Below are 25,576 nucleotides of genomic sequence, written 5' to 3' on the forward strand. Positions count from 1 at the left end.
AAGAGGCTTTATCCTCATCTAACCACACAGAACTACCCTATATTTACCTACCTGGTGTAAATGAAATAGAATTGTACTGTTGCTGTACTGTTTCATCCTTAAGGTGACAAAATGCAATGGTGTAGCTAATCAAGGATGTTGGAAGTAATTTTTTATAAGGAGGGAGAAAAAATGTCATAGTGGCATGTTACCACAATTTGTGCACAAAGTACATGCCATTACAACTCAGTGGCCAGAATCCTATTGTTTTCATACACTCTCATAACTAAAGCAGCATAAATTGAATTGAAGCAAGGAGTGGTTTAGGAATACAAAGCAGGGACTCCTTCATTAGCAGTACTTTGCTGTTACAGTTTATACTGTTGTCCTTAATGCTAGTGTACGTAAGGGATACAACTATGGCCAGTGTGTCTGTGTCCAATGTATGAAATTTAGGATTGTGAAGGTTGGTGGGGGAACTCATGCGTCCCCTGCCTAGGGCTAGTAGACTCTCTAAATAAATATAGAATGAACACAAGAGGTCGCTGTATATTCTAGAATCCTTCCGTTTTCCTAAGCTTTTTTTTTAATTCTTAGGATCGTATTAAAAAGGATGAAATAGAAAAGCATACAGTAAATTAATGCATAAAATTAATGAATACATCCTGTGCCCTCTACGCACACGCGCTCACTCCTTGAGAAATATCTCCCCTCCCTCAGTGGGCCCTTATCAGTTTTAGAAAAAGCAAGGATAGCTGTTTGGGTCAAAAACAACAACAAAAATTCGAATGGCAGAATCCATGCAGTCCTAACGTCCGATCCATGAGAGGCGCAGACGAAGACAGCCTTTCCTGTCTCTGTGACTTTGGCAGGCGACCCCCCCCCCTGCGCTTTTCCGGACACCCGCCGTTTCCCCAAGGGCGCGTCTGCAGCAAGAGCGAGGGGCGGCGTGGCCGCGTGGCACAAACCCCGCGCGCGCGCGGCAGGGAGCGCACCCTTTCCCCGAAAGAGAGAGAGAGAGACCGAGAGGCGCGCGCCAAGTTTCCCCGGAAAGGGCGGGAAGGAGACTCCAGCTCTTTCTGAAGGCGGGGCGGGAGCCCGTGCGGGACAGGGTGGGGGGAGAGATAGAGGCCACGTCTGCGCGTGGGAGCCGCCTCCTCCTCCTCCTCCTCCTCCTGCCCGGCCTCTGTATTTCTGGCCGCTTGCTGCGTGATCTGCTCGGGACCAGAGGCAGGGACTTCTCCCGCGACCGTGCAAATAGCAGGAGCACCCCCCCATTCCACCCCCCCAAGTGGCTCAACAGGTTGGAGAAACGCACTCGTGCCCTTGGCGAGCAGAGGCCCTGCCGGGCTTTGCCTTTTGGGGGGAGGGGGGTTGGCCCGCCTTCTTCGGGGCTAAGCTGCGTCCGGTTTTGGGATTTTAACGCCTCAGCCGGTCCTTTGCTCCTGGTTGGAGAGCGTGAGCACTTCCTTTCTTTGTAGGTGAGCTTATTTGGGCCTCCGACAGCCAAAGAGGATAGGAGCTGTATAAAAATAAGAGGTTGGAATATGTTTTTCAAAGGGGGGGGCAATGATAAGTAAGAAATCTTACACGTATTTGTTTGGCTGTGAGACCCACTGCATTCCGTGTGTTTTAAGGACAGCGGCTCGATGTGGCAGGGAGCTTGTGTAACAGCTGTGGTGCCATGGATCCTAGCCGCCAGGAGCTTCCAAAACAACACTGCATAATGAATATAATGCATGACTATAATGGATGGTAATGGGATTGGCATATACATTTTTATCAGATGGGGAATGCTTTCTATAAGGAGAGCTAAAATGTGGCAGCAGTAGCAGAAGTGGTGCAGTTTTTCAAGTTCTCCAGTTATCTTTGTCATGCAAAACGTAACACGCATTAGAAGATGCATTTATTTATTTAAAATACTTAGATGCTCCTAAAAGAATCTAAGGTAGCTTACAGTATTAAAAGAAACAATATTGAAAACTAAAACAATAGATTTTTAAAATATTAAAAAAGAAACAAATATTGAAATAAAACTTGTAAGTGAAGACAGTATCAAAAACACATTAAAAACAACAGAGATACAATAGTCCCTTAAAAAACACACACAACTAGTCACCCAGTTATTAAAAGAAAGCCTGCCTCAAGAGAAAAGTCTTTGCTTGCAAGAGGACAGCAACATGAGGCCAATTTGGCCTCCCATCAGATGGCGTTCCAGAGTCTGGGAGAAGCAACAGAGAAGGTCCTTTCCTGTGTCCCTCACCAAGACGCCTGTGAACGTGTTGGGACTGAGAGAAAGTCTAAAGCCAGGTCTGGCTCATCAAGGGAGATACAGTCTTTCAGATAGGTTGGGCCCAAACCATTTAGGAGGCACTGTAAAACAGAGCCTCCCGTATCCATCCCAGAGAGATGGCCCGGAAGGATACTAGGGTTGATGGTATCAAAAGCTGCTGAGAGGTCCAGTTGAATTAAGAGACACACACACTTCTGTCCAGTTCCTGGTGTGAGTCATTCACCAAGGCAACCCAAGCTGTCTCATAGGCAAGCCTGAAGCCAGACTGAAATGGATCTAGATAATTTGTCTAATCCAGGAACCTCTAGAGCTGAAAAGCCATGACCCATTCTAGCACCTTGCCCAAGAACAGAAGATTTGAGAGTGGCCAATGATTATTCAATATCATGGGATCCGAGGAGAGCTTTTTTTAGCCATGTTTTTACTACTGCTTCCTCTACATCTGCTGGGATCCTACTCTGCTGCAAGAAACACAAAATTGGGTGGAATAGCTAATACCTTGGAAAACAGAAATAAAATGTACAAAGATCTTGATAAGCTTGAGCACTCAATTGAAAACAGTGGAGGCCTCACTGTAGTGAGTCCGTAGATGGTCAATCAGCTTTGAGTGAGTAATTGCAATATGTTTGATAGTCAAAATATCAACCTAGTAACAAAATAGCTATGTGGTGCATAAGTAAACATTGGGTAGAACTTTCTAATAGGATCACAAATAGCAATAATACTAAAATAGTAATACAGTGTGTAGTGTGGCCCATTGCAATCTCCAAGTGCTCACTAAGTTCATGTAGAATTGTATATACAGTAAATCATTTGGCATAGCATGCCAGATGATTTACATACACAACTTGTAGGTGAATGTTGACCTAGAAGTACAGTACCGGTAAGTTTTTCCCTCCCCCCTAGGAATTTTTCCAGGCACTAAGGCAGACTTCCCCAGCCTGCCTGCTTATAGATGTGTTGAACTACTATAACACCTAGGTTATAGCTTATGAGAGCTGGAGTCTAACACATCTGGAAAACACTTGCTTAAGGAATATTGTGCTAGCTGGATAGCTTAGTGGCTTAGGTATCTGACTGATTGGGAGTTCAACTTCGCACTGTTCCTCCTGAGAGAAGAGCCAGCCTGTGTGGCCTTGAGCAAGCTGTGCAGTCCCAGGGCAACCCTAGAAGAAGGGAATGATAAATGACTTCTGAGTATTCTCTGCCTGGAAAAGCCTGAAAAGGGTTGTCATGTCAGAACTGACTTGATGGCACACTATGATGATGATGATGATGATGATGATGATGATGATGATGATGATGATGATGTTGTTGAAGGACCTCATGGAGTGACTGAAGGCAGTTGCCTCTTATTAAGTGAGTTAGGGCTGTTTGACTGCTCTTTGAATGTGTCCATAACCATGTTGTAGAATTAAGGAGGATTTCTTACACATTTGCTTTTCTTTCAGCAGTAAGAATGGCTTCTATCAGAACACGGGCGCCTTTGGCTGCTTGTCTCCTAAATATTTCGGAAGGAAGGAAAAAAGATGTTGTTGAAAAAATAGCGAGAGCCGCCATTCGTGAGAAGAATGGTAAGGAGGTTTGAATGTCATAGTCCTATCCAGGTTAAGCTGTTTGTAGCCCACTCCTGTATATTTTCACTTACTGGATCATAATGAATCACTATTGGAAATTTTCTCCCCGGTATGTGGAGGGCAAGTTGCTCATTTAGCCAGGACATGGAGTAGAGCCTTCTTTGTGGTGGCACCAAGGTTTGTGGAATCCCTCTTTGCCCTCCTGAGGCTGAACTGGCAAAGAAACGGGCAGTTGAGGCTTCCTTGTTCTACTCAGCCAACCATGTTCTGCCTGCGTTGTTCAGTGTTCCAGTTCAGTCATCAAATGTGAGCTCCTGTTCTAATGTTATCGTTGGGTGTTCATTGTGAATTGTTCTCCATGATGTTACCAGTTGGCTTCAAGGTCCAAGTGGTAGAATAAAAATAATTGAAATAAACAATGGCATTGGAATCTTAAAGATTTTATTCCTTGTAGAAGCAAACTGACCCTGTAGTAGATTATATCATGTTAGTAAATAATATTTACATTTTTCCTCCCTTCATGGTGGTCTCATTTTTTTGCCCAGAAACAGGATTAGGCATCCTATGACACTCCAGACGTTCTTGGCCTCCAGTTCCCATCAGCCCCAGACAGCCTGGCCCATGGTGAGGGGTGAGGGGAAGAGTAGATTGTAAAAGTCTATAGAGGGCCACAGGTTTGTCAGGCCCACCTGGAAAGAAAAGTGGTTGCCATTAATCGTGGCTGGTGGCGGTGCACAGAAATCACTAAGGCCTACTTAATGCCCACAAGGGAAGGAAGAATTTGCAAGAGAGGAAGTGCGAGGTGGCACCAGAGAGGACTGCATTCTTGGCAGCGGCTTCCAATCTGCAAACGTTTGTTTCAGGGAGAAGATGTTCGTAGGTGTTCCGTCAATCTAATATTTCTCTAATATTGGCATCACATTATATACTGTAGCATGGCCCTGGCAGATCTGTCTTGTTCCGAATGGCTTCTTTCCGAGTCCTGCCAATTTGAGGAGCCCTTCCTTTTCTACTCCAGTCATAAAACTAGACTGAAATCATGCACACAGTCAACTGATAGGAAGTCCCGTTGAACACATTAAACAACATTCTGTTGCTTAACTCCGCACAAGCATATTCTGGATTAGTTAACAATCTATCCTGTTAGATTGCCACTAGCGGGCAATCTAAGCCCACCAATGGCAATCTGGTGGTGTTTTTATGCTGTTCAAGCTCCTCCTGGCCCCAAGGCTCCCAAAGGCTTTCCCAGGGCAAAAGAGAGGCCCACATAGACTGAGAACTTAAAAGGAGAGGGATGGGGAGGTATTTTTTTTAAATACTGGTACCTGATGTGGGTTACACCATGCAAAGATATGCCAGCAGGATTTTGCTTGATGAGCCCTACAGCTGAATAGACTGGCATAGGTTAATGAGCAAAATCCTATTGTTTAGTTATTTTGGTGGAAGACAAATGGCATTACAGGCATTGGTTTCTCACTGGCAATAAATGAGCCCCCATGTGGATTTTTGGGCATGTACCAACCTAATCAGTTGGTGTGCACCCAGAAATCTAAGTAGTGACATTTGTTTGAAGTGAGAAGCAGCTGTGATTTGCCTTCCGCAGGTATAATTGATTTACAGGATTTTGCCCAATCTCAAAAACTGGGCCAAATATATATATTGTATGTATCTATGCCCAGTTTTGGCGTCCTTCCCCAACTATGACCAGTAAGCTGACTTGGTCCATGCTGATTATTTTTGAGGTTCCCTCTTTAGGTTTTTTCCTTAAAGTCTTTCTGTGCTTCTGCAAACCTTTGGGTTATTGCAAGCTAGCTGATGCTACTGTTCTGTATGTGGTTGCTGCCATTTCGGTTGGATAAGCAACAGCACTCACATATAAATGCTGGAAATGACAGTCCCACATGTTGTTTTCTAGTGAAGAGTCGCATAACTGGGGGAGAGTTGTTATATAAAAAGGTGCTGCACATCAGATTACTCTCCTTGTCCCTTGTAGTATGGCTTCCTCTAGTATGCAGCAGCTCTGCATGGTCATAAGTAGAGATGGGCAAGAATTTTTAATAAATGAATCACCAAATTCATTCAAAAATTGCTAATTCATCAATTTATATTTGTATGAATCGGTGCCCCCAACGAATGCTAATCCATGGATTTTTAATTTTTCAATTTGTTGGGCTATAACCCACCCACCCCTGGCACCTAGAGACACTAAGATTGCAGGGAAGATTCCCTTGACTCTCCTCTACAATCCCTCCAAGTTTGTTGAAGATTGGGCTTCTACACCTTCTCTCTCCCTATCTCTCATATTGTCGGCATTGCTATAGTTCTTTTGCTGGAGATGAGACTGAATAAGACAAAAATCCTTTCCAGCCCTCTGACTTTCAGATGATTTTATCACAGCTACATTTTGGTCAAACATTTTGGGCTGTGTGTTTATGAAGCGACAACCATTTAATATATAGTTTTAGAACTTCAGACCTGGAAGGGACTCTAGGGATCATTGAGTCCAGCTTCTGTCAAGAAGGCCCAGTGGGGGGAATTGAACTCCCAGCTTTCTGGCTCTGCAGCCGGAGACCTGAGTCGGTGAGCTATGCCAAGCTGCATCCTTTCAGCTCGCAGAAAGGGGCTTTCGAATAAAATCTGTAGGAGTTGTTATGCAGCTGAAGGCAAGTAACTAACTAGCATGTTCTGCTTGAAGGGGAATTATGGTGATCTGTGTGCACTTCTTTGTAAGAGTATTTTGTATCATCCCCTTTTGGTTGAATCTGAAGCTCATGGGGTGGACTGTATGTTACCTTGATCACACTGAGGGTATATTTCCACAAAAATAGACCTGCTTTCCAACTCTTTAGTGATCACCCTGACTTCCCCCAGACAATCTTGAGAGTTCCAGTTTGGGGAAGTGCTGAGAATCCACCCTTAGCAAATCCTCTGTTCTTTCTCTACAGCAGATTCAGGACTAAAGGGAAATGACTCTCAAATCAGTTTGAAGTTGCAATCCTAAAGAGTTTTACAAAGCAACACCCGCAGAATGTAATGTTGCTTGTTTTCTGAGCAAATGTGCACAGGGTTATGCTTCAGGGTTTAAGAGTTAAGCCCAGTGGATGGTAGTGTACAAAACTCCTCCGTGTTTCCCTAATTCTTAACCTTGGTTACCCAGGAGTTTTTGGACTGCAACTCCCAGAAGCCTTCACCATCAGCTCTGCTGGCTGGGGTTTCTGGGAGTTGCAGTTCAAAAACACCTGAGTAACGACGGTTAAGAACCACTGCGCCTAATTAACATGGAGAATACAGGGGAGCAACTGCTTCCCTCTAGATGTCTTTGAGCTACTGCTCCTATCAGCCTTAGCGGGCATTGCCAACAGTGAAGGGTTAGGGCAGCTGTGGTCCACTTGGGTGATCACCGTTGCTCATCCTGATTTAGAACCTCAAGAGCTAAAAGCTGCTGCTCCAACGTGCTGATGTCCACATAAGTTCAGCTCAGCTCAATAGAGGACTTACTTCCAAGTGAATGGAGTTAGCTCAGGGCGTAGTTCACTGGGACTTCAGGTATTGGTGGCTACGGGTGTTGGGGGTTGTGATCCTACGACATCTGGAAAGCCACACATTCCCAATTCCTCGTGCCATTTATGTTTAATACACTTCATGGACTTAAGCTGAATCTGATGCCTTTATTTGGTATCATAACCGCAAAAACTTGATCCCCATTTTCCCCCTTCTTTGCCCACAGGTCAGGAGCATTTCCCAGCAACAGTACTGAATATTTTTTCTGATCATGACTATAACAGGTCTGTCATAACAATAGCAGCTCCCGTGGACAAGCTAGGTGAGTTGGCCCCTGTTGATTCTTTTCTTCCTTTGAAAGGTGTGTTTCAGCACCATAAGGTTGCAGTCCTACACACTAAACGTCCTATTAAACACTGTGGGATTTTTATGTGAGTAGACATACCAAGAAGTGTGCTGTAAGCCAGAAAACATGCTCCAGTTTCTAGTGAATGAGGAACTGAAATAGGGATGAAAGACATTCGTGGGACCTGTGGTCAAATTTTCGTGTGCGGTGCTGTATCTGGCTCCCAAATGGGCCAAAAAAAAAAGGTATGGGCGGGGAAACTGGAAGTCACTGGGCAGGAATTTATGGTTTTGGCTTTTTGGGGTTCTGGGTTTTCACTTGGCTGGGGACGGGGCTTGCAGCATGTCCCCCCCCCAGAGTGGGGGAAAAAAACCCTCTTTCTTCATGAAAGGGAGATGTTGGGGTCTCAGCAATGCCTTGAAGGGTCACCTGTGGCCCAGGGACCCCTACACTGACTCTACACTGGGCGTTAAACAACACTTTTCTGAGCTGAAAGGCCACTGTTAACATGCATCTAATTTTGTTAGCCACTCCGAAAGGTTCCTTACTGAAGACCAGTTTAGGATAACATGAGTTAAATCAAATATAGACATCAATTTATCAAATTAAATCTATTATAATAAAAGAGAATGTATTTCTGTCTCTGCAATAGTGAGACAGACCAAAACATCTTAAATGTAGTATTGATACTAAAGGTTCCTAGGGGTATGCACTTTAAGGATGTAGTTGTTGTGTGTTGTCCAGTCACCGGGTGATGCTATGAATGAGCCACCTGCAAAAGGACCTTGTCCCTCAGCTGCCCTGCTCAGCCCTTGTAAACCTGTGGCTTCCTTTAGGGAATCAGTCCATCTCCTATTCAGTCTTCCTCTCTTCCTGATGCCCTCCACCTTTTCCAGCACGATGGTCTTTTCCAGAGAGTCCTCCCTCCTCATGATGTGCCCAAAATAGGACAGCTTTAGTTTCAACATTATTGCCTCCTGGAGATAATTCAGGCTTGATTTGATCTAGGACCCACTTGTTTGTCCTTCTGGCATTCCAGGGTGTCTGCAAAGCTCTCTGGTGCCAACAAAAGAAGACCCTTGAATCAATTGCCGAACATGTGTCTAAATCCAGTGGATTCAGTAGATCTGTTTCTGTTTAAAATTGGATTTTGCCTGTTTTAGATGATCTCGGGTCTGTCTGTAGCTTGCAATACTGCCTTCGTTCACTAGGTGGCAGACAAAACTGCTGTCAGGCCTGGAATACCCTTTTCTTAGATGGCTCCTAGGTGAACTACAAATCCTCTTCCCGATTGAAGGGCACGCAGGCTGTTCAGTGAAAAGGAAAGGAAAGGAAAGGAGGGGAGGAAGGTAGAGGAAAGAAAAGGCCCTGCTGTTGAGTAAAGGACCAGGGTGAGCAGAAAGAACAGTGGCATAAAGGAAGATGAAAAGAATAGAGGACAAGGAACCTTTGAGACGAGAAGATAGTTGGGGGGGGGGAAGGAAGAACGCTAGGGTGGGGCTGAGCATTGAGGCATTTCTAACCCTTACAAAGATGAGTCCTTTTGCTAGTAAATAAATAAATTGCAGTAGAGTGATACTAATTAAAAGGAACTCTCTGAAATTATATTATCAAGAGTACAGAACTCTGGGGCAAAACAAGCCAATATTCAGAAGTTGGGAAAGAAGGAGCTGCTCCAAAATTTACGTCGGTTGCTGTTGGTGCTGATGGCCCAGTTTCTATTCACAGCTTTTTATTTTATTTTAGGAGACAGACCTGAAACACCAAGACATCCTGTCAGTGGATTGGAATGATAATTGGTGAAAACACCAGTGTTTGGTTAGGATTAAGAAGGACGTGTTGTATAGATTTTATGTGCTTAAACATTAGCATAGTTTTCAAGGGCTTGCTTTTGTTCCATTCATAATTTGCTCAGTATTGCACTTACAAAGGGCACACTCACTTTTGAGATACGATTGTATGATGGAGGAGCAGAATAAAATATTATCTTTTTCTTCTTTCTGCTAGAAACATTCTGTAGGGATGTTTATGATGTGCATCAAAATGGATTTGCCAAGCAAAGTTAGCAAGTGAGTGTCAAGTGCTTGTAAATATTGACACGACAGCATTTGGTACTTGAGTGGAAAAAGAATGCTTTGTAAAGTGTGATTGAATAGCAAAGCCAGCAAGATAATAAGTGGGCCGTGATCTTTTAATATGTTTGCAGGATTCATCAGCAGCTGTTCTGCAAGGTGAGTAGGTTTGTAGGAGGTACAAGACCTTGAAATTTCTCAAAAAAAATTATTAGTGCTTAGTATAAATAAGAGGAGCTAACTTGTTCCTGTAGAACAGTTGACAGAAGTGCTATTTTCTGTCCTTTCTTTGTACATTTTTTTTTAAAAAAAATCTTTTTAAGGTATTTTGAATAAGACTGACTCACATCTAGTCTTCCTTTCCAGATTCAATTCATGGCACAGTACCCAGTGTTCTGGGGGACAGAGTGTTGTTTGCATAGTTATGTTGTAACCCACCTAGAGAGTGCTTTAGGATTATGGGGCGGTATATACGTCAAAATAACAAAATTTCTTTGAATTTTTCTTTGTTGTTAGGCTGCTCTGTAGTTGCTGCTTGCACAGAAGCTTTCTCGTTGATAGATATGGCGTCGCAGGTTGGAATCCATCCCTGCCTTGGAGCAGTTGACTTGGTACCCATTTACCCATTGTCAGGGGTCAGCGTGGAACAGTGTGGAACCGTGGCTCGAAGTAAGCAAAAGTGGGATACCTTGAGGTTTTGCCAACCATGGGAGAACCTGTACCCTCCCAATGTAGATGGACTGTACAGTGGTGCCTTGCTTAACGACGAAACCGAATACTTTGCGATCGCTTTTGCGATCGGAAAACGATGTTTTAATAGGCAAAATCTGCTTTGCGACGATCAGTTCCCTGCTTCGGGAACCGATTCTTTGCATTACCACGTTTTTAAAACAGCTGATTGGCGGCTTCAAAATGGCCGCCTGCTGTGTAAAATGGCTGCCCGCTGTGTTTTTGGATGGATTCCTCACTTTACAGGCACCGAAAATGGCTGCCCCTATGGAGGAGCTTCACTGGACGGTGAGTTTTTCAGCCCATTGGAATGCATTGAACGAGTTTTCAGTGCGTTTCAATGGGATTTTTTATTTCGCTTAACGAGGATTTCGCTCTACTGTGATTTCGCTGGAACGGATTATCCTCGTTAAGCGAGGCACCACTGTAGTTCTTTTCATTCTCAGCAACATGGCCAGAGATGAGTGTAACTGATGGTAGCTGTAACTCAGTAACTTCCGGAGAGCTACTCTTACGAGTTCCTGGTCTTACACAAAGACCAGGAGAAGAATCCTGTTGGATCAGCAGGGCTTGAAAAATTTTAGTCAGTCAAAAATTGCACCAGTCAGTATGACCGGACTATAGCCTTGCAATTTATCTTAACAAATTTAAACTAGACACTTGTTCACTTTCATTTCTACGTAACAATGCATGCAAACCCAAAATAAATTGTATTATGTACCCTCAGACTTGGGTTGCTTTATTGCCTGTGTGCCTGTGGGGTCATGAAGCTTGTACAGTGGTGCCTTGACTTACAAACTTAATCCATATTGGAACGGTGGCCGTAAGTCAAAACGCTCATAAGTCAAAGCACCATTTCCCATAGGAGTACATTGAAAACCGATTAATCTGTTCCAACTGAAGAAAAAAAATAAGAAAAATAAAATAAAAAAATAAAATAAACAGAGGAAGTCCCACGCTGGGACTGCAAAAGAACAAAAACAAAAACAAATCCAAAAATAAACATTGGAGCAAGTCCCATGCTGGGACTGCAAAAAACAAACAAACAAAAACCCCAAAAAACAAAACAGAAACGTAACCCCCCCAGCCCAAACCTACCCTCCAAAACCCACCCAGAACAACTTTTTTAAAAGGAAAAAGTAGCACCTTACCAGTCCGAAGCCTTTGCAGAGGCTTCCTGGGCTTCCAAAGCACCCGGCTGCTTCTCCTTCCTCCTCCTGCGCCGCTGCCGCACGCCCCATCCACGGAGCCCCTCCGACCCGCACACCCAGCCCAGGGCCTTTGGCAGCCCTTACTCCAAAGTAGACCCGCAATTTCTGTAGTGCTTACTCCCAAGTAGACCCACACCTTCTGTGGCGCGTAAACCCGTGCCAGGGATGGGTAGGGAGCACACAGGCTTCCCGCGCCCGTTGGCGATCCAGAGCCGCCCCGCCTCTCCTTCCTCCTCCTGCTTAGCAGAAGTAAAAAAAAGTTCCCTGACCCCCTGCTCTAACCGTTGGGGCGAAAGAGCTACAAAGAAGCAGCCTCTTTGCCACCAACGGTTTGAATTTCCCACCTTTTTCCCCTGCCTTTTTCCGTTTGTAAGTCAAAGCTCCAACCGCAAATCAAAGCAAAATTTTGCGGCCGGAACTGTTTGTAAGTCAAATTGTTCGTAGGTCAAGGTGTTTGTAAGTCAAGGCACCACTGTATTTTGAATGCCTTTCTTTTGAATGTCTCCAGCAAAAATAAAACTGAAAGCAAAAGCGCCTGGCCTGTTAAGGAGCCACAGTTCCCTCCTACCCCAAGATGTGTCCTCGTTCGGTTGAAATTGGAGCAGGGAATCTCCATATTCTCCAGCGTGGGACTACTCTACATTCTCCTGCAGAGCTATATCTCTATGTACTGTTCAAACTCTCTTTTTGAGGGCAGTTTTCCTTTTGCAGGACTGGGGAGGAGAGGACTGCAGGTTGAGAGAGAGAGAGAGAGAGAGAGAGGTGGAGGGGAAAGAGGCAGGCAGGCAGGGAGCTGTGACTCGTTGAGCAGCATTTTTCACTCATCACAGATGAGCGGACGAGTGCATTTTTCAAGCCCTGTGGATCAGATTAAAGGCCGGTATTACCTAATGTCCTCTTTACACAGGTGCCAAACCGGTGCCCATGGAAACCCACAAAACAGAGTAAGAACATCCCCCAGCTAATGCTTCTCAGGAATTGATACACCGTGGTCCTTAAAATGGTCACTATCAAAATGCCTGTTGCTAAGAGTCGGGGTGGCTGAGGTGGCAGTAGCAGAGGTGGCAACGAATCTGGGAGGGATGGGAGGCAGAATCCACAAGGCAGGCAACTGGAATTAGCAAGGAAAGGAGCCTATGCTCCCCCCCTCCTTCTGAGACCTGCCTAATCCAGGCTTACCTTGAACCTTGAAAACAAGGGCTTTAGATAGGAACTTGTGAAACATGTCTGAAGAGATTTTCTGTTTTTCTGCCTGCTCGGAATCACATGTCCAGGATGTTTCGGCTTGCAGTCCTTGACTCACATAGAAGTAGATTCAGATTTGTTTATTTGTATCTAGTCATCAGACCATCACAAAACAAGGTTTAATAAAGGGAACTACTGATCTATACACAGTTATCTCAAGTTTACAGAGATAAAAAAAAAAGCCTTTATTATACATAACACAAACCCAAATGATCCATGGAAATCCTTTAAAATTCCTAAGTTCCTGGACAAAGCACAGCATTTCTTTTTAGAAACTTGTTGTGGAAGGAAGTTCCCTTGGGCTCTGTAGGACTTGCTTCAGAATAGATCAGCATAGTAGATTTTCCTGTTGTAGGAATTTGGAATATTTACATTTTAAAAATATATTTTAAAATTGTTTTTGGCAGGTTTATATATATATATGTATACTAGTCCAAAGCTTTGAGATTTGCAGAGCAAACAGTAGGAGGTTTGAAAGAGGACTAAGCATAATTGACTGGGGGAACATGGAAATTGTAGTCCAATTTCTCTGGAGGGAATCATGGCAGAGTGTGTTCTAAGGGGTGATCTTTCCTTCTGCCGCTTTCGTCCTTCAGATATTGCAGAGCGCTTGGCTTCATGTGTGCCTGGATGCAGCATATTTCTTTTTGGCCATGCGGATCTCTCAAGGAAGCAAAGCCTGGTTCAAAGAAGAAAGCAGCTGGGGTGGTTTAACCGTGGAGCTTTCCAGGCAACTCATGTTATCCCTGATGTAGGATCCACACCAACATTAAGATATGGTTTAACAGGTATGACATGAAACTACAGATGGCACTCTGCCTCATGGTAGGGCCAGTCTGATAAGTGACTAACTAGACCAGGGATGGGCAGACGGTATCCTTTCAGATGGTGAGAGACTGCACCTCCCACCACTGTTTCACCATTGGCGGTGGGGACGAGGGCTGCTCAGTGGTGCGCACAAGGAACGTCTTGAAGCACCGCATTTTGTGCATCTCTGAACTAGAATGATATCACTTGGGTTGCATTCATTTGCCTTTTGGCAAATTGCTCATATTGTACGTTTATTGAGTTTTATTCTTTTAATCTGTATAGTTTTATGGCTTAGTATCTTACACACTTACTTAGGAGTAAGTCACTTTTAATGCAGTGTAAATGAGTACTGTAGACATTTATAGGATTGCTCTGTAAATGATAAGTGAACTGGCTCCATCCTTGGCTACCATTTCCAGTTGGTGAAATTACCCTTGGCCGTCGTGTAGCCAGTTTTTTTTTGGGGGGGGGGTCATCCCTAAACATGCACAGTCAAGCTTTTTGCTACCACCCATTTCTTTCTTTCTTTCTTTCTTTCTTTCTTTCTTTCTTTCTTTCTTTCTTTCTTTTAAAAGATGCATTTCATTCAGACTAAGATGAATGTACCCTGTCTTGGCTTGTGTCCTAATTAATCGTCTCTGGAGTGTTGAATTGAAATCTGATGAGATTTTGGATTTGTGGGTAGTCTGTTGCATTAAACTGGTTAAATATTCAATCTGGATGGACTCATATATGCGGCTGAATTCAGTTCTAGCTGCCTGATATAAAGTGAAAACAAAAGCAACCCTTCTGAATAATTTTTTCTCAGCCCTGTTGCCTTTGACGTCATTCTGCCACAAGAATACTTCAATCAGGCCTTAATGGTAGAATTCATAGTCATTATTCCCTGTGCTATTCCATGCATCCTGCATCTGCGTTTGCAAAGAGGGAACAGCACCAGATGTTAATTAGCGCCTTTGGTTTCATTTTTTCCGCCTTTACTTCCACAATCTGGTCTTCAGATTTTCCATTATTTTCTGTTCACCGTTAAGATCTTTATTTGTCTCTTCTGGGTGTGGATCATAAACTATAAAGATAATGAGTCGGAATTTCAAGGAGAGGAAAAACAGAAACCTCAGACAAACATTAAAGTTTCATACCCTTCCATTATACCTAAGTGGAACTATTTACAATGATTATTTTCCCCCAGTGGAGTTCTCGTCTGCTTCCTTTCCCTTGCTTATCAGAGCTTGTAAGTCACTTATTACAGGTGACCTTGTTAAAGGTGGCCAACGATGTAATTCTTAATTTGTAAAAAAGGGAAAGGGAAAAAGGCATTTTGGAGAATTAGAAGATTTCTTACTTCAAAATGATACTTTGTGGGGTAACTTTTGGTCTTTTCTCCCTGAGTTAGCTGGAATTAGGGTTCCCGTTACCCTTTGTAACTCAATGTATTTCTCTGACAAATGCTAGCTTCCCTGTTGTTCTAGAATAACAAGGGTAAATGGGATTTTATACCAACGTGAGAAATGTGCTCTCCTAACCATTCTGATATGCAGGGGCTAATCTAAAAATTAATTTAGCTTCTGCTTGGTGTGGCTAGCTCTGCTAAAAGTATGAACTGGCCTGATCCTCATCTCTGGGACTAATGTGGAGATCAGAATGTAGCTATCACTTACTGTTCGACTTTTGCACTTCCTGCATGTTGCCTTTCCAGACACAAAAGGGAACCTGTTGAAATGCATTTAGAAATGTGCATTTTAGGAAAGAGCAGGTATGGAAACAGGTTTGTAAATGCACTTCTTGTATACGTGCTTTTTTTTTTTTTACATTATAGATTATTCTGAAAATGAGCCAGGGAGATCCTGGACATGCAGTTCAGATCTTCCAGGCTCAAGAAATGCTTTCTATCAGGTAGTCTCTTGGGTTTCCTTGCTGCTTGTTGCAGGTGTTGGAGCCAGTCCCTATGTGATGAATTGCAACGTGACCCTCGACACTCAGGACTTGGCTAAAGCAAAGAAGATAGCGGGTTCCATCCGAGGAAGCAGTGCCGGAGGCCTGAAAGGTGTGCAGTCCATGGCGTTCCCCCACAAGGGACAAATTGAAATAGCATGTAATGTGGAAAGCCTAGATGATCAGAACGACCTGTTGAAGCCTAGGGAAGAGGCTGGATATGTTTCATACAGCATCCTTGGGAAGACCTATTATTATGTCTCGCCCCAATTGATAGAGTCTACTGTTCAGAAGTTGGCCAGAGGCTGTGGAGTCCACACAGTTGGGACTGCCCTAGTTGGGTTTACGCCGGAGGAATGCAAGCGTTGTGCTGTGCATGCACTCGAACATGGGATTGGGGAGTTCTGGAGGGCGAGAGGTGGCATCTTCATGTGACAGGTGAACATTCTGCTCCTTACCACTCTGAAGCTTTCTTTTGGAGGAAGGGACAAATGGGCCTGGTGGAACCAGGGCATCCCTCTGTATTTCTTTTTTTTAATGGTTGTAAACTCCAGTGCTGTCTCAAGCGGTCCTGCTGCCCTGTGGCAGGAAGAGAAATCCCAACCGTAGGGGAGCACGGAGGACTTTGGGGCATTTCTTGCTGCTGTCGGTGGATGCTTCTTAGTTGGATGTGGTCTGAGGATCCGTGGGGGTAAAAATACAATAGAGAGGGGCGTCCAAAAACAAAGGAAAAAGGTGCCACTCCTCTAAGAAGCAGCCAAACTACGCGGAGAGGAAGAAGCCTGTGCTGCAATCTGCAAAGAGTGGATGCCATCTTCTACCTGATGCCCAGCTTGGCCCAGCTCTAACAGAATCAAAACAATAAGTAAGAATTATACACTGTGCCATAGCTTTTGCTTTCCCAAGTTCTGATTCATTACCAGTTCTGCTACATGCATTGCCAGTGGTTGTCTGAACAGTTTGTGCAAATGGAATGTCTCCACTTCTCACAACTGATTCTGGGCTCAAAACTGGGCCATCCGGTCACAGAGCACTGGCTGTGGTTGGTACTGAACCTGTATTATTCATGCATGGAGCCTAGAGATGCCCTGGAAGTTGCTGAAGCACCGTGGTATGGGCTGCAGTACCTATCCACACTTACTCAGGAATAAGTCACATGGCACATAATGGGACTTCGCTCCATGAAAGTGTTAGTGAGATTGTGGTGTTAGATACAGCGTGCTGAAACACGAAGTCCCCTATTTAAATCTCACTGACCCATGTATTCAGTATACAAGTAGGTGGGTGCCTCTTGCCCTCAGTGGTCCTCATCCGAGGTATTAGAGGAACAATTGCCACTTACTTGACAAGGTCATGGTGACAGATTAATGGGGCAATGAATGTGACATGGCTGGAATAATTTTAAGTGCTGCAATAATAAATGTTAAGTGCTGGAATAATTTTAAGTCGTGTGTCATGTTTAGCATTATCTGGTTCAGCATCAAGATACTGGAGAGGAATTTCTTGTTTTCAAGATTTCATACATTTAGGCCCGGTATTTAGAGGAACTGTCGGTGGGGACACGATGAAGCAGTGTTCCGACAGCTCCAGGATGGAGCTAAGACGGTCAAGCTGTGCTAATGATGTTTTGGGAAGCTGGAGAGAACAGATGTGCTTATCAAACACTGCTAACGAGCTTGTTTATCCATACCTGAACTTTTCATGACAGGACACTTGAGTAGGAAGGATTTCACATGCTTCTGTCCCTCTTCAAAGCAGGTGAACTTATAATAGGCTGTGATTTATTGGTACAAACAGCAAAAATGTATAAAGACAGCTTATTTCACTCAGTAGGCATTTGGGCTTTTACCATGACTTGTGAGCCATGCCATCAGCCGTTCTCGCTATTGGCTGCGAGAACGGTCAGTTACTCATTAAATTTGTCTCCTTACAAGCACACCTGGGACTTGCCTGTCCTTTCCTTGGGACCCCCCCTTAAATCCTGCTCCCATTAAATCTGGGTTGGAGGGGATACAGATCTCATCAGGCTAGTGGCATTTAGACGAGCAGATTTCTTCATGCTGGCTTATTCCTCAAGTAGCTGAACACTGTGTAACAAATCAGTGGCATGCTCTGTTCAACAAAAAAAAGAGAAACAACTGGAGATATTTCATGGACAGTTAGGAAGCTGCTGCAGCTGCTCTCAGGTCTGTTGCCAAAGCTTACATTTCTCGGGGATTTCATCCACCAGAGGGCAGCAGTGATGCTACTGTGGTAGAAATCATCTTTTCCAACAATGGTTCTTCTTCGTGATCTCTGTGAATGCACACTAATGGGTTTAATCTGCACCTGCGCAGAGGTCTCCAGAATATTCTAGAGCTCAAACGTGCGTTCACCAGGACCTGCTCCCTTACCACTCATGGTCCACCCGTCCTGGCGATTACCTCAGTTCCTACATCCATCCTGACCTTCCCCTTCCTCCACCACAGTGGTCCCTGCACATCGTTCTTCATCGCCTTTTGTTACCACCCTTTGCGCCTCTTGCCACCTCTTATGAACGTCTACTCTCCTTTAAAGTGTTGTTTCTAGTTGCTATCACATTGGTCCGTAGGGTGACTGAACTTGCAGCCCTACAAGTAGACCCTCCGTTCCTGCAATTTCATCCAGATAAGGTCACGATGTATCCAGACATCCCCTTCCTCCCTAAGGTTGTTTCCAAATTTCATGTCCGTCAGCCTATTGTCCTCCCTACCTTCTTCCCGTCGCCAGCAACGGATCGCAGGCGAGCTCTCTCCACCTTCTAGATGTGAGAAGAGCTCTGGCATTCTTTGTCAAAACAACTGCCCCCTTTTGGAAGTCTAAGAGACTTGTTTGTTTCTATCCATTTGCCACATAGAGGGACACATGTATCTCCTTAAACCATCTCACAATGGATTGTTCAGACCATAAGCCTCACATATCAGCTTGCTCAAAAGCCTCTGCCTGCACAGATTAAGGTTCATTCCACAAGAGCAATAGCTGCTTCCATGGCTTTTCTGCGAGGTGTACTATTTCAGATGTTTGCAAGGCTGCTACTTGGTCCACTCCATTGACATTTGCATCCCATTATCGTTTGGATGTAAGGGCCAAGGCAGATGCGGCTTTTGGTTGTGCAGTCTTGTCCTCAGTCTTGCCATGACGTCCCTCCATTTGTGAGGCAAGCTTGTTAATCAATTAGTGTGCGTTCACAGAGACCACAAAGAAGAAAGAGAGGTTACTTACCTGTAACTCTGGTTCTTCAAGTAGTCATCTGTGAATTCACACTTCCTGCCCGTCCTCCCCTCTGTCCGTCACATCTGTCTTAATGTGCAGCGGCGGGCTGTTGGGAACTGAGGTAATTGCCAGGACGGGTGGACCACGTGTGTTCAGGCGGCAGGTCCTGGCAAACGCATGTTTGAGCTCTAGAATATTCCGGAGAGCTCTGTGCAGGCGCAGATTAAACCCATTAGTGTGAATTCACAGATGACCACTCAAAGAACCGAAGTTACAGGTAAGTAACCTCTTTGTTTTGCTTGTTACTCTTTGTTTGGCCATCCAGTGGCTAACGCAGAGATTGTGCAACCTGGAAAATGTTTTGTAATTTATCTAATAAAGTTTGTCACAGTGTTGCTGTTACTGATACGTACTTGTTACCACTCAGTTTTTGTGTAATGCAATAGTCTCTGTTTATTTTAAAAAATTGTGTGTGTAGCTTAGTAACTGGTACTAGTTGCTTTATTCCCAAGAACCAAATTTTATCAGCCGGATGTGTAGTAGTAGGGCCAGGATCAGGAAATTCTGTTTTAAAACTCAGGCCTGCCATAGAAGCATTGGTGGACTTCATATAAGTTGCTTTGTCTTAGCTTTGTGTCATGTGCAACATTTTAAAAATAGTAATTTCTTCATATGCTCATTCTGCTTTTCAATTTGCTTTCTGGAAACATCTTCAGCAAAGCACTTACTAATTCAAATGATTGTGTCATTGTCATGGGCGTGTCTACCAACAATGTGATACGTAGATGGTAGTGTATTGCTTGCACATGATTTAAATCAGGCTTGTCCAACCTGCAGCCCAGGTCAGCTCGTCATGCGGCCCAGTGCAATTTTTTATTTTTAAAGAAATTCCAAAGTTTCAAGTTACACTGCCGGCACTTGCGGCCGGAATGTGCCCGGGGCATGTCACAACAGTAGAGGGGGAGAGAGGGAAGGAAGGAAGGAGTGGGAGGGGAGGGGACAGGGGGGCTGCGTGACTGCATTGCGCCATCCCTGTCAACAGGTGGACCCCCTCCCGGCCCCATAAAGCCGCCGGAGTCGAAGCTGGCAGCCTCTGCTGTGTGAGATCGCAGCTGCCGGTAAGCGCTCTTGGAGCGGGGCTGCGGAGGACGGCTAGGGCTGCCCCCCCCCCATGCGGCCCAAACCAAATGTATGTGCGGCCCAAACCAAATTTTCATCTTCTAATGTGGCCCAGGGAAGGTGAAAGGTTGGACACCCCTGATTTAAATGGTCTCCAAACATTAGTCAATAGTATATGTAGTGAACATAGTCTCAAAATCAGTGTTAAGGCCCTGTTCGGGGTAATCTGTGAAAAGCAAGCAGCTCAAAAGATCCAAAATAGAAGTGCCTTTTTACTGATTTCACTTTAACATGATGACCGTGGAGGTGAGCCCCAGCGGTCACAATGGATGAGGTGATTGGGCGGGGGAGGCAGCAGCAGCAGCAGGAGAGATGGAGGTGGAGGAACAGTTGCCCATTGACTGCTCCTCCACCTCCACCAAGGGTCAAAATTAGGAGGTTGTCATACATTGGGGGGAGGGGTCAAATACATGGTAAAATACGGTAAATACACTTTCTCCCCTCCTTTGACTTTCCCCTTCTGAGTTCCCCATATCTGTTCCAATGGGTCTCCCAGCCATCCAGAGCAGATTAAGAGGGGCCGCAGGGGGTGGGGAGGAGAGCATTCCTTGGCTACAACCCTTTTTATTGAACAAGGCTAATGATTTCTTTGTTTTCTTTGTCCAAAAGCACATTGGGGGTTTTTCAAAAGGAGGGACTAAGAAGAGAGAGAATTCAGTGTTACTGGGGGGATTTTTACAAGAACTGCAAAAGTTTTAAATTGTTCTGTTGTTTGGCCTTAATTACAGAATCGAGTGTTGTTGTTTTTATAAAAAACCTTCCCTCCAAACAGGAATTTTAGATATAATTTGAGAAAAGCAATTTTCTTAGCATTTGTACAGTATAATCTGTAACTAGATAGCGGTTCCTCACCTTACAATTTTACTGCTGCTTCAAGTTAATGTTGTTTTCATGTTGCTGCACTTGGGACAATTACTTTTTAAGAAGCCCTAGATCAACAATCTCTTATTTTGTATCCTGCACCTTGGCAGTAGTTCAGGGGCAACAGGGAAGGTTTGTTTTGGTCCTGCCTCGTTAAGCCATGGGCTCCTGAGAAGGGGCAGCCAAACGGCTAAGTGTCCTTTAAAAAAAAAGGAATCTAAACAAAACACAGAGGTGTTCTAGCCTTTTTATAAGATCAGTCTCTCTGATAGAAAGATGTGCCACTATCTACTGCATACTGAAATGTGTACCCCCTAGGCAATAGTCCTGTAGGTCGTAGGATTCACTGTTGATCTCATCTTGGCACAGGGACGCATGGGCCATATGCCAATTAATTAGATTAAGAGGGCAGCCGAAAATTGCCCGTTGAGCATTGGTGCGAGGTGGCGTGTGTGTCACTGTATGGTTGAAAGCCAGAATTGGAGGTCATTCCTTCCCAAAGCCATGTGCTGTCGGCTACACAGAAAGGATTATGCTGGAGACAGGTCAAATCATTGCTGGTTTTAAGGTGGAAGCAGAAATAGGTCAAGATTAGCGCGCAACATATGTGAAAATGCACTGCACTAGATCATGAGATGGCTGTCGTTCCACCCGTAGTGCGTATGGCATGGCACGTGCAAGGATGGGTATCTGTACTGAGATGCTTACAGTCTAAATATTTTACATATGGGAAGACAACTGAAGGGGGGCTGGGATGTGGAGAAGAATACTTGGCATTACTTGGGTTCGGCTGCATTTGGGCTGCCTTCCCAGTCTGGGCCCTCTAGGCTTTATTGCACTGCAGCTTCCACTTTTTTTTTCCTGGGGATAATGGGAGTTGTAGCCAAAGAGATCTGTTGGGCCCTCAATTGAGAATTCTTTCCAGCAAAGTTGGGAAAAGAGGCTATGAATGTGACGCCTGGGAATCCACTAGCAAAGAGGAAGCAGATCCACTACTACTGATCAAAGGTGAATGCTGAGTTGAACTAGAGGCTCGTGCATGCCTTTCTGTGCCTTTTGACTTAAGTGCAAGCCTTTTATTTGCAGAACAGCCCTCGCACTGGGTTTGGCTAATAAATAAATTGCAATAATTTGGGGTCATGATGGCACAGGCATGTGAAAGATGATCTAAAGCTTGATTAACAAAGCATGGTGATAGTTTTTACTAAGAACTTTAAAATAATATTTGAAGCAAGGACTTACATTATGAACATATTTATCCATAACATGTGTGTTTGTCTGGCCGATCTGTTTTCCCAGGCTTTTCTGGGGAGGGAGAGGGTGTCTGTGAAGGGTGGGATTCTGAAGCTGATACGATGGAAGAACTCTTTTCCTGGAACAGAATCAGTTGTAAGTGTTCTTGTTTGATCATCTTACCAAATCTGAAACATGTGCTTAGAGATTAGTGATTAATGTTGCTTTAATATATATATATATATACTGTGTGTGTATATATATATATACTATATATATAGGAGGGGCAGGAGAAAGGGAAGAAGGGAGGGGAAGACTGGTACTAATTTTCAGACTAATGGGAAAGCAACAGAGCACAAGAGTAATGGGCCAATGTCTTTGGTTAAAATACAATGTGGTGTGCCTTGTAGAGCACAGTATTTGAAATCATTGATCAGGATATATGTGTGATGCTGAGAACTGGGATCTTTCCCAATAGCTAAAGAATCTGACGCATTTCCAGACTAGAGATATGCAGATGTGGTTGTGTTTTTTTTTTACTATAGTTCCCAGAATTCCCCAGGCTTCTATGCTCCATGGGGAATTCTGGGGGCTGTAGTGTGTCTCTATCAGACTATCCTTATGAAGTGTTTGAATTACTTCACATATGTGTTCATTGAACATAGGAGGAGGAGGAGGAGGAAGAAGAAGAAATACGGTCTCGCCTTGGCACCCACATACTCCCTTGACCCATGTGCCTGCACATTTACTATAGGTGTGAAACTCCCCTATGATATGTAAGAGCTTCTCCATTCCAGTGGGAGCTTTGAGCAGAGCTGGAAGGGACCCTATGGATCACTGAGTCCAGCCCCTGTCAAAGAAGCACCATAGGGAATCGAACTCCCAACCTCTGGCTCCACAGGCAGGTGCCTAGACCACTGAGCTATCCTGCAGTTCTGTAGTTCCCTCATTAGGTGGAACAACCTCTATACATATATAAATCTGTGACCGCACCAGTGTCAGGATTGTGGTTGTGCTGCTCCCTTTCTTATTCTCAATGAATGCATGGGGGGTGTAGACACCTCTGTTGCTGCGGGACTCATGCACATTCACATGGCACCCCTGTGCATTGGAGACTCCTAGTTATCTCGGCCTTACTGTTTGCGTGTCAGAAATTGGTCTATGTCACTGAATATTGCTCCACTACCAATTGAGCCCCTCCCCACAACCCTTTTTAGCCCTCGTGGGAAGTAAGATTTAAGTTGGAGGAAATGATGTGAGGGAGATTTTGATTTCCCCTCCCCATGTACGGGTGAGCTGACTTGGACCAGGAAGGACCCACACTCTTGTTTCCAAATTAGAAAGAAACCTTCAACTCCATGCTCTACATTTGACATATGTAGTTTAACCTTCTGACATCTTGCTGGGAACTTTCAGTTCAGGTTCAGTTGTCTCCTGTACAAAATCTGCAGTGAGTAGGAATGTGCATGGTGAAAATTTTTGTTTTATATTATTTAAGAGTGATGTCTCTTTTGTTTGTGTTTTGGAGTGGGTGGGGATTTTTTGTATGTGCCAGTCCTTTCATTTTATGCAAAAAGGCCAAACCTCTTTCTTATTTACCATCTGTGCTTCCCCATCTGTCAGATCTGCTTTGATTTGGATTCTTGCATTGAGCAGGGGGCTGGACTCAATGATGTTATAGGACCCTTCTAACTCAGTTATATGAGTATGATTTGTGTTTCCTGGCACTCTAAAAGCCTTAAAAAAAACCCAGAGAACTAATCCAAAACGGTAGAGGCAGGGCAACGGAAAATGAATCTATTCCAAGCCAGGCAGCCGTAGATGAGAGAGCAAAATCATCATGAGAACAAGAGAGCTGTGACCAAAGTTGTGCTCAACCAACAACAAGCACCCACACAGCCCAGTGGAACACTCACAGTCACAAAGTCTGCCACCTTGCCTACAAAAAGTTACAAAAAAGCCCCCATGAAAACATGCACCTTTCATTGGATAGGTACACAGAAAATTAACCAAATAACAACTTGGAAAAAATCAGTCAAACAGGGAAAGTGCATTCCCCCCCAGAAGAAAATACACGTATCCACGCCTTGCCACCTCTCCCAAGAACCAAGAAAAGCAAGTAAAGGCAGAAAGTAGAAACAAAACTTCCCACAAAAACTACTAAAATGGAATATGTGGTAGTTTCTCTCCCTTTATCACTTCTTACCTTTGCTTCTCTTTTTTCAGCCCAGCAGGCAGCAGCAAAAATAATCCAAGAGGGATTCCAAAGGGGGGTGGGAATCTCCAAAATTATGTGAGTGTGTGTTTGTGTAATCCAAGAAATAGTCCCATGGAGACATGCTGGTACAGAGAAGCTGTCTGGCAGCAGCAAAAATAATCCAAAGAAATTGATAGAACTCAAAATAAAGGAAAGGATCTGTGATGGACACCAGGCAGGAAGGCAACAATCCAAGTGTGAAGGTACTAGGAGCTCAGCACATGGTGATCCAACCCAGAAGGAGCAACTGAAGCAAAAAGCACTCCTCACTGAGTCCCAGCTCTTGGACACATTCAAAATTCTTATCCTCCCCCCCCCCCCCAAGATATTGTGATTGGCTCTAACAGTCCTTGCAAAGCTATTGGGTGAAAAAAATGTTCAGGCAATGTGAAAGACAATACAAGGTGAAAGAGCTCTGAAAGGTTACTGTTTTCTGAAGGAAATTCATTTTTCTCTAACAGTATCCTTAGCTCTGCTTGTTAACAACTGCTTGTCTATGGTTTTATTATATTAGTTATTTAACTATGTGTTTTATTGTGAACTGCCCAGAGTAGTGCTGCAGCAGTAATGGGAGCGGTGTATTAAATTCAAACAAACAAACAAAAAACAACAAATAAAGAAATAAAGAAATGAATAATGTCCACTGCTCTAGACGTCTGAACGGTCTGCTCTTTCCCTTTAACTTTCTCTATCTCATTTTTTTTGAGAAGTATTCCTTTAAAAGAAAATAAATCTTACTGTGTTATACTTTTACCTATTTTGAATGAAGTGTGATTTGTGCTTCAGCATGTTGAGAGCTACAATTCTTTAGAACGACAACACCTTGTAACATGGAATCAAAGGTCAGTTGCAAGCAATGTGCAGCTTATGTGTGACTTAAGGTAAGCAGCAACCCTAGCAATTGTAAGGGTTAACAATCCATGCCCATTCTGACAGCAAGATAAATGCCTCAAAAAGCATATTCGCAGATTCTGATTTTTGCCACAGCAACTGTATTGACTGGCTTGCAAGCACACTGAAATGCCCGTTTGACTTTTGTACTGCCCATCTGGCTGTCAGAGCCACTCGCCATGGTTTATAACTCGAAAACAAATAATAATATAAAAAACAATAAACATAA

At 44.0% G+C, this 25,576-nt stretch overlaps 1 protein-coding gene and 1 long non-coding RNA gene across 8 annotated transcripts in view; one reads left to right on the forward strand and one right to left on the reverse strand.

Annotated features, from left to right (window-relative positions):
- The window catches only part of LOC144584256 (uncharacterized), a 159,410-nt gene that overhangs the window by 5,725 nt on the left and 128,109 nt on the right, over nucleotides 1–25,576 (reverse strand). The window lies entirely within an intron of this gene.
- FTCDNL1 (formiminotransferase cyclodeaminase N-terminal like) lies at nucleotides 1,115–17,140 on the forward strand. Of its 7 annotated transcripts, none has more exons than XM_020795349.3 (6): nucleotides 1,115–1,282; nucleotides 3,724–3,846; nucleotides 7,577–7,672; nucleotides 10,285–10,437; nucleotides 13,550–13,741; nucleotides 15,691–17,140. In XM_020795349.3, exons 2-6 carry the CDS (start codon nucleotides 3,732–3,734, stop codon nucleotides 16,128–16,130), a joined length of 996 nt encoding a protein of 331 aa, XP_020651008.3. In that variant the 5' UTR covers nucleotides 1,115–1,282; nucleotides 3,724–3,731; the 3' UTR covers nucleotides 16,131–17,140. The 7 variants fall into 7 exon arrangements, with proteins under 7 accessions (XP_020651008.3, XP_078236096.1, XP_020651010.3 ...); XM_020795351.3 differs by lacking the exon at nucleotides 1,115–1,282 and adding an exon at nucleotides 1,302–1,460 and having other exon boundaries at nucleotides 3,727–3,846; XM_020795348.3 differs by lacking the exon at nucleotides 1,115–1,282 and adding an exon at nucleotides 1,303–1,734.

Source organism: Pogona vitticeps, chromosome 1 (assembly GCF_051106095.1).
Source record: "Pogona vitticeps strain Pit_001003342236 chromosome 1, PviZW2.1, whole genome shotgun sequence".
Classification (NCBI taxonomy): Eukaryota; Metazoa; Chordata; class Lepidosauria; order Squamata; family Agamidae; genus Pogona; species Pogona vitticeps.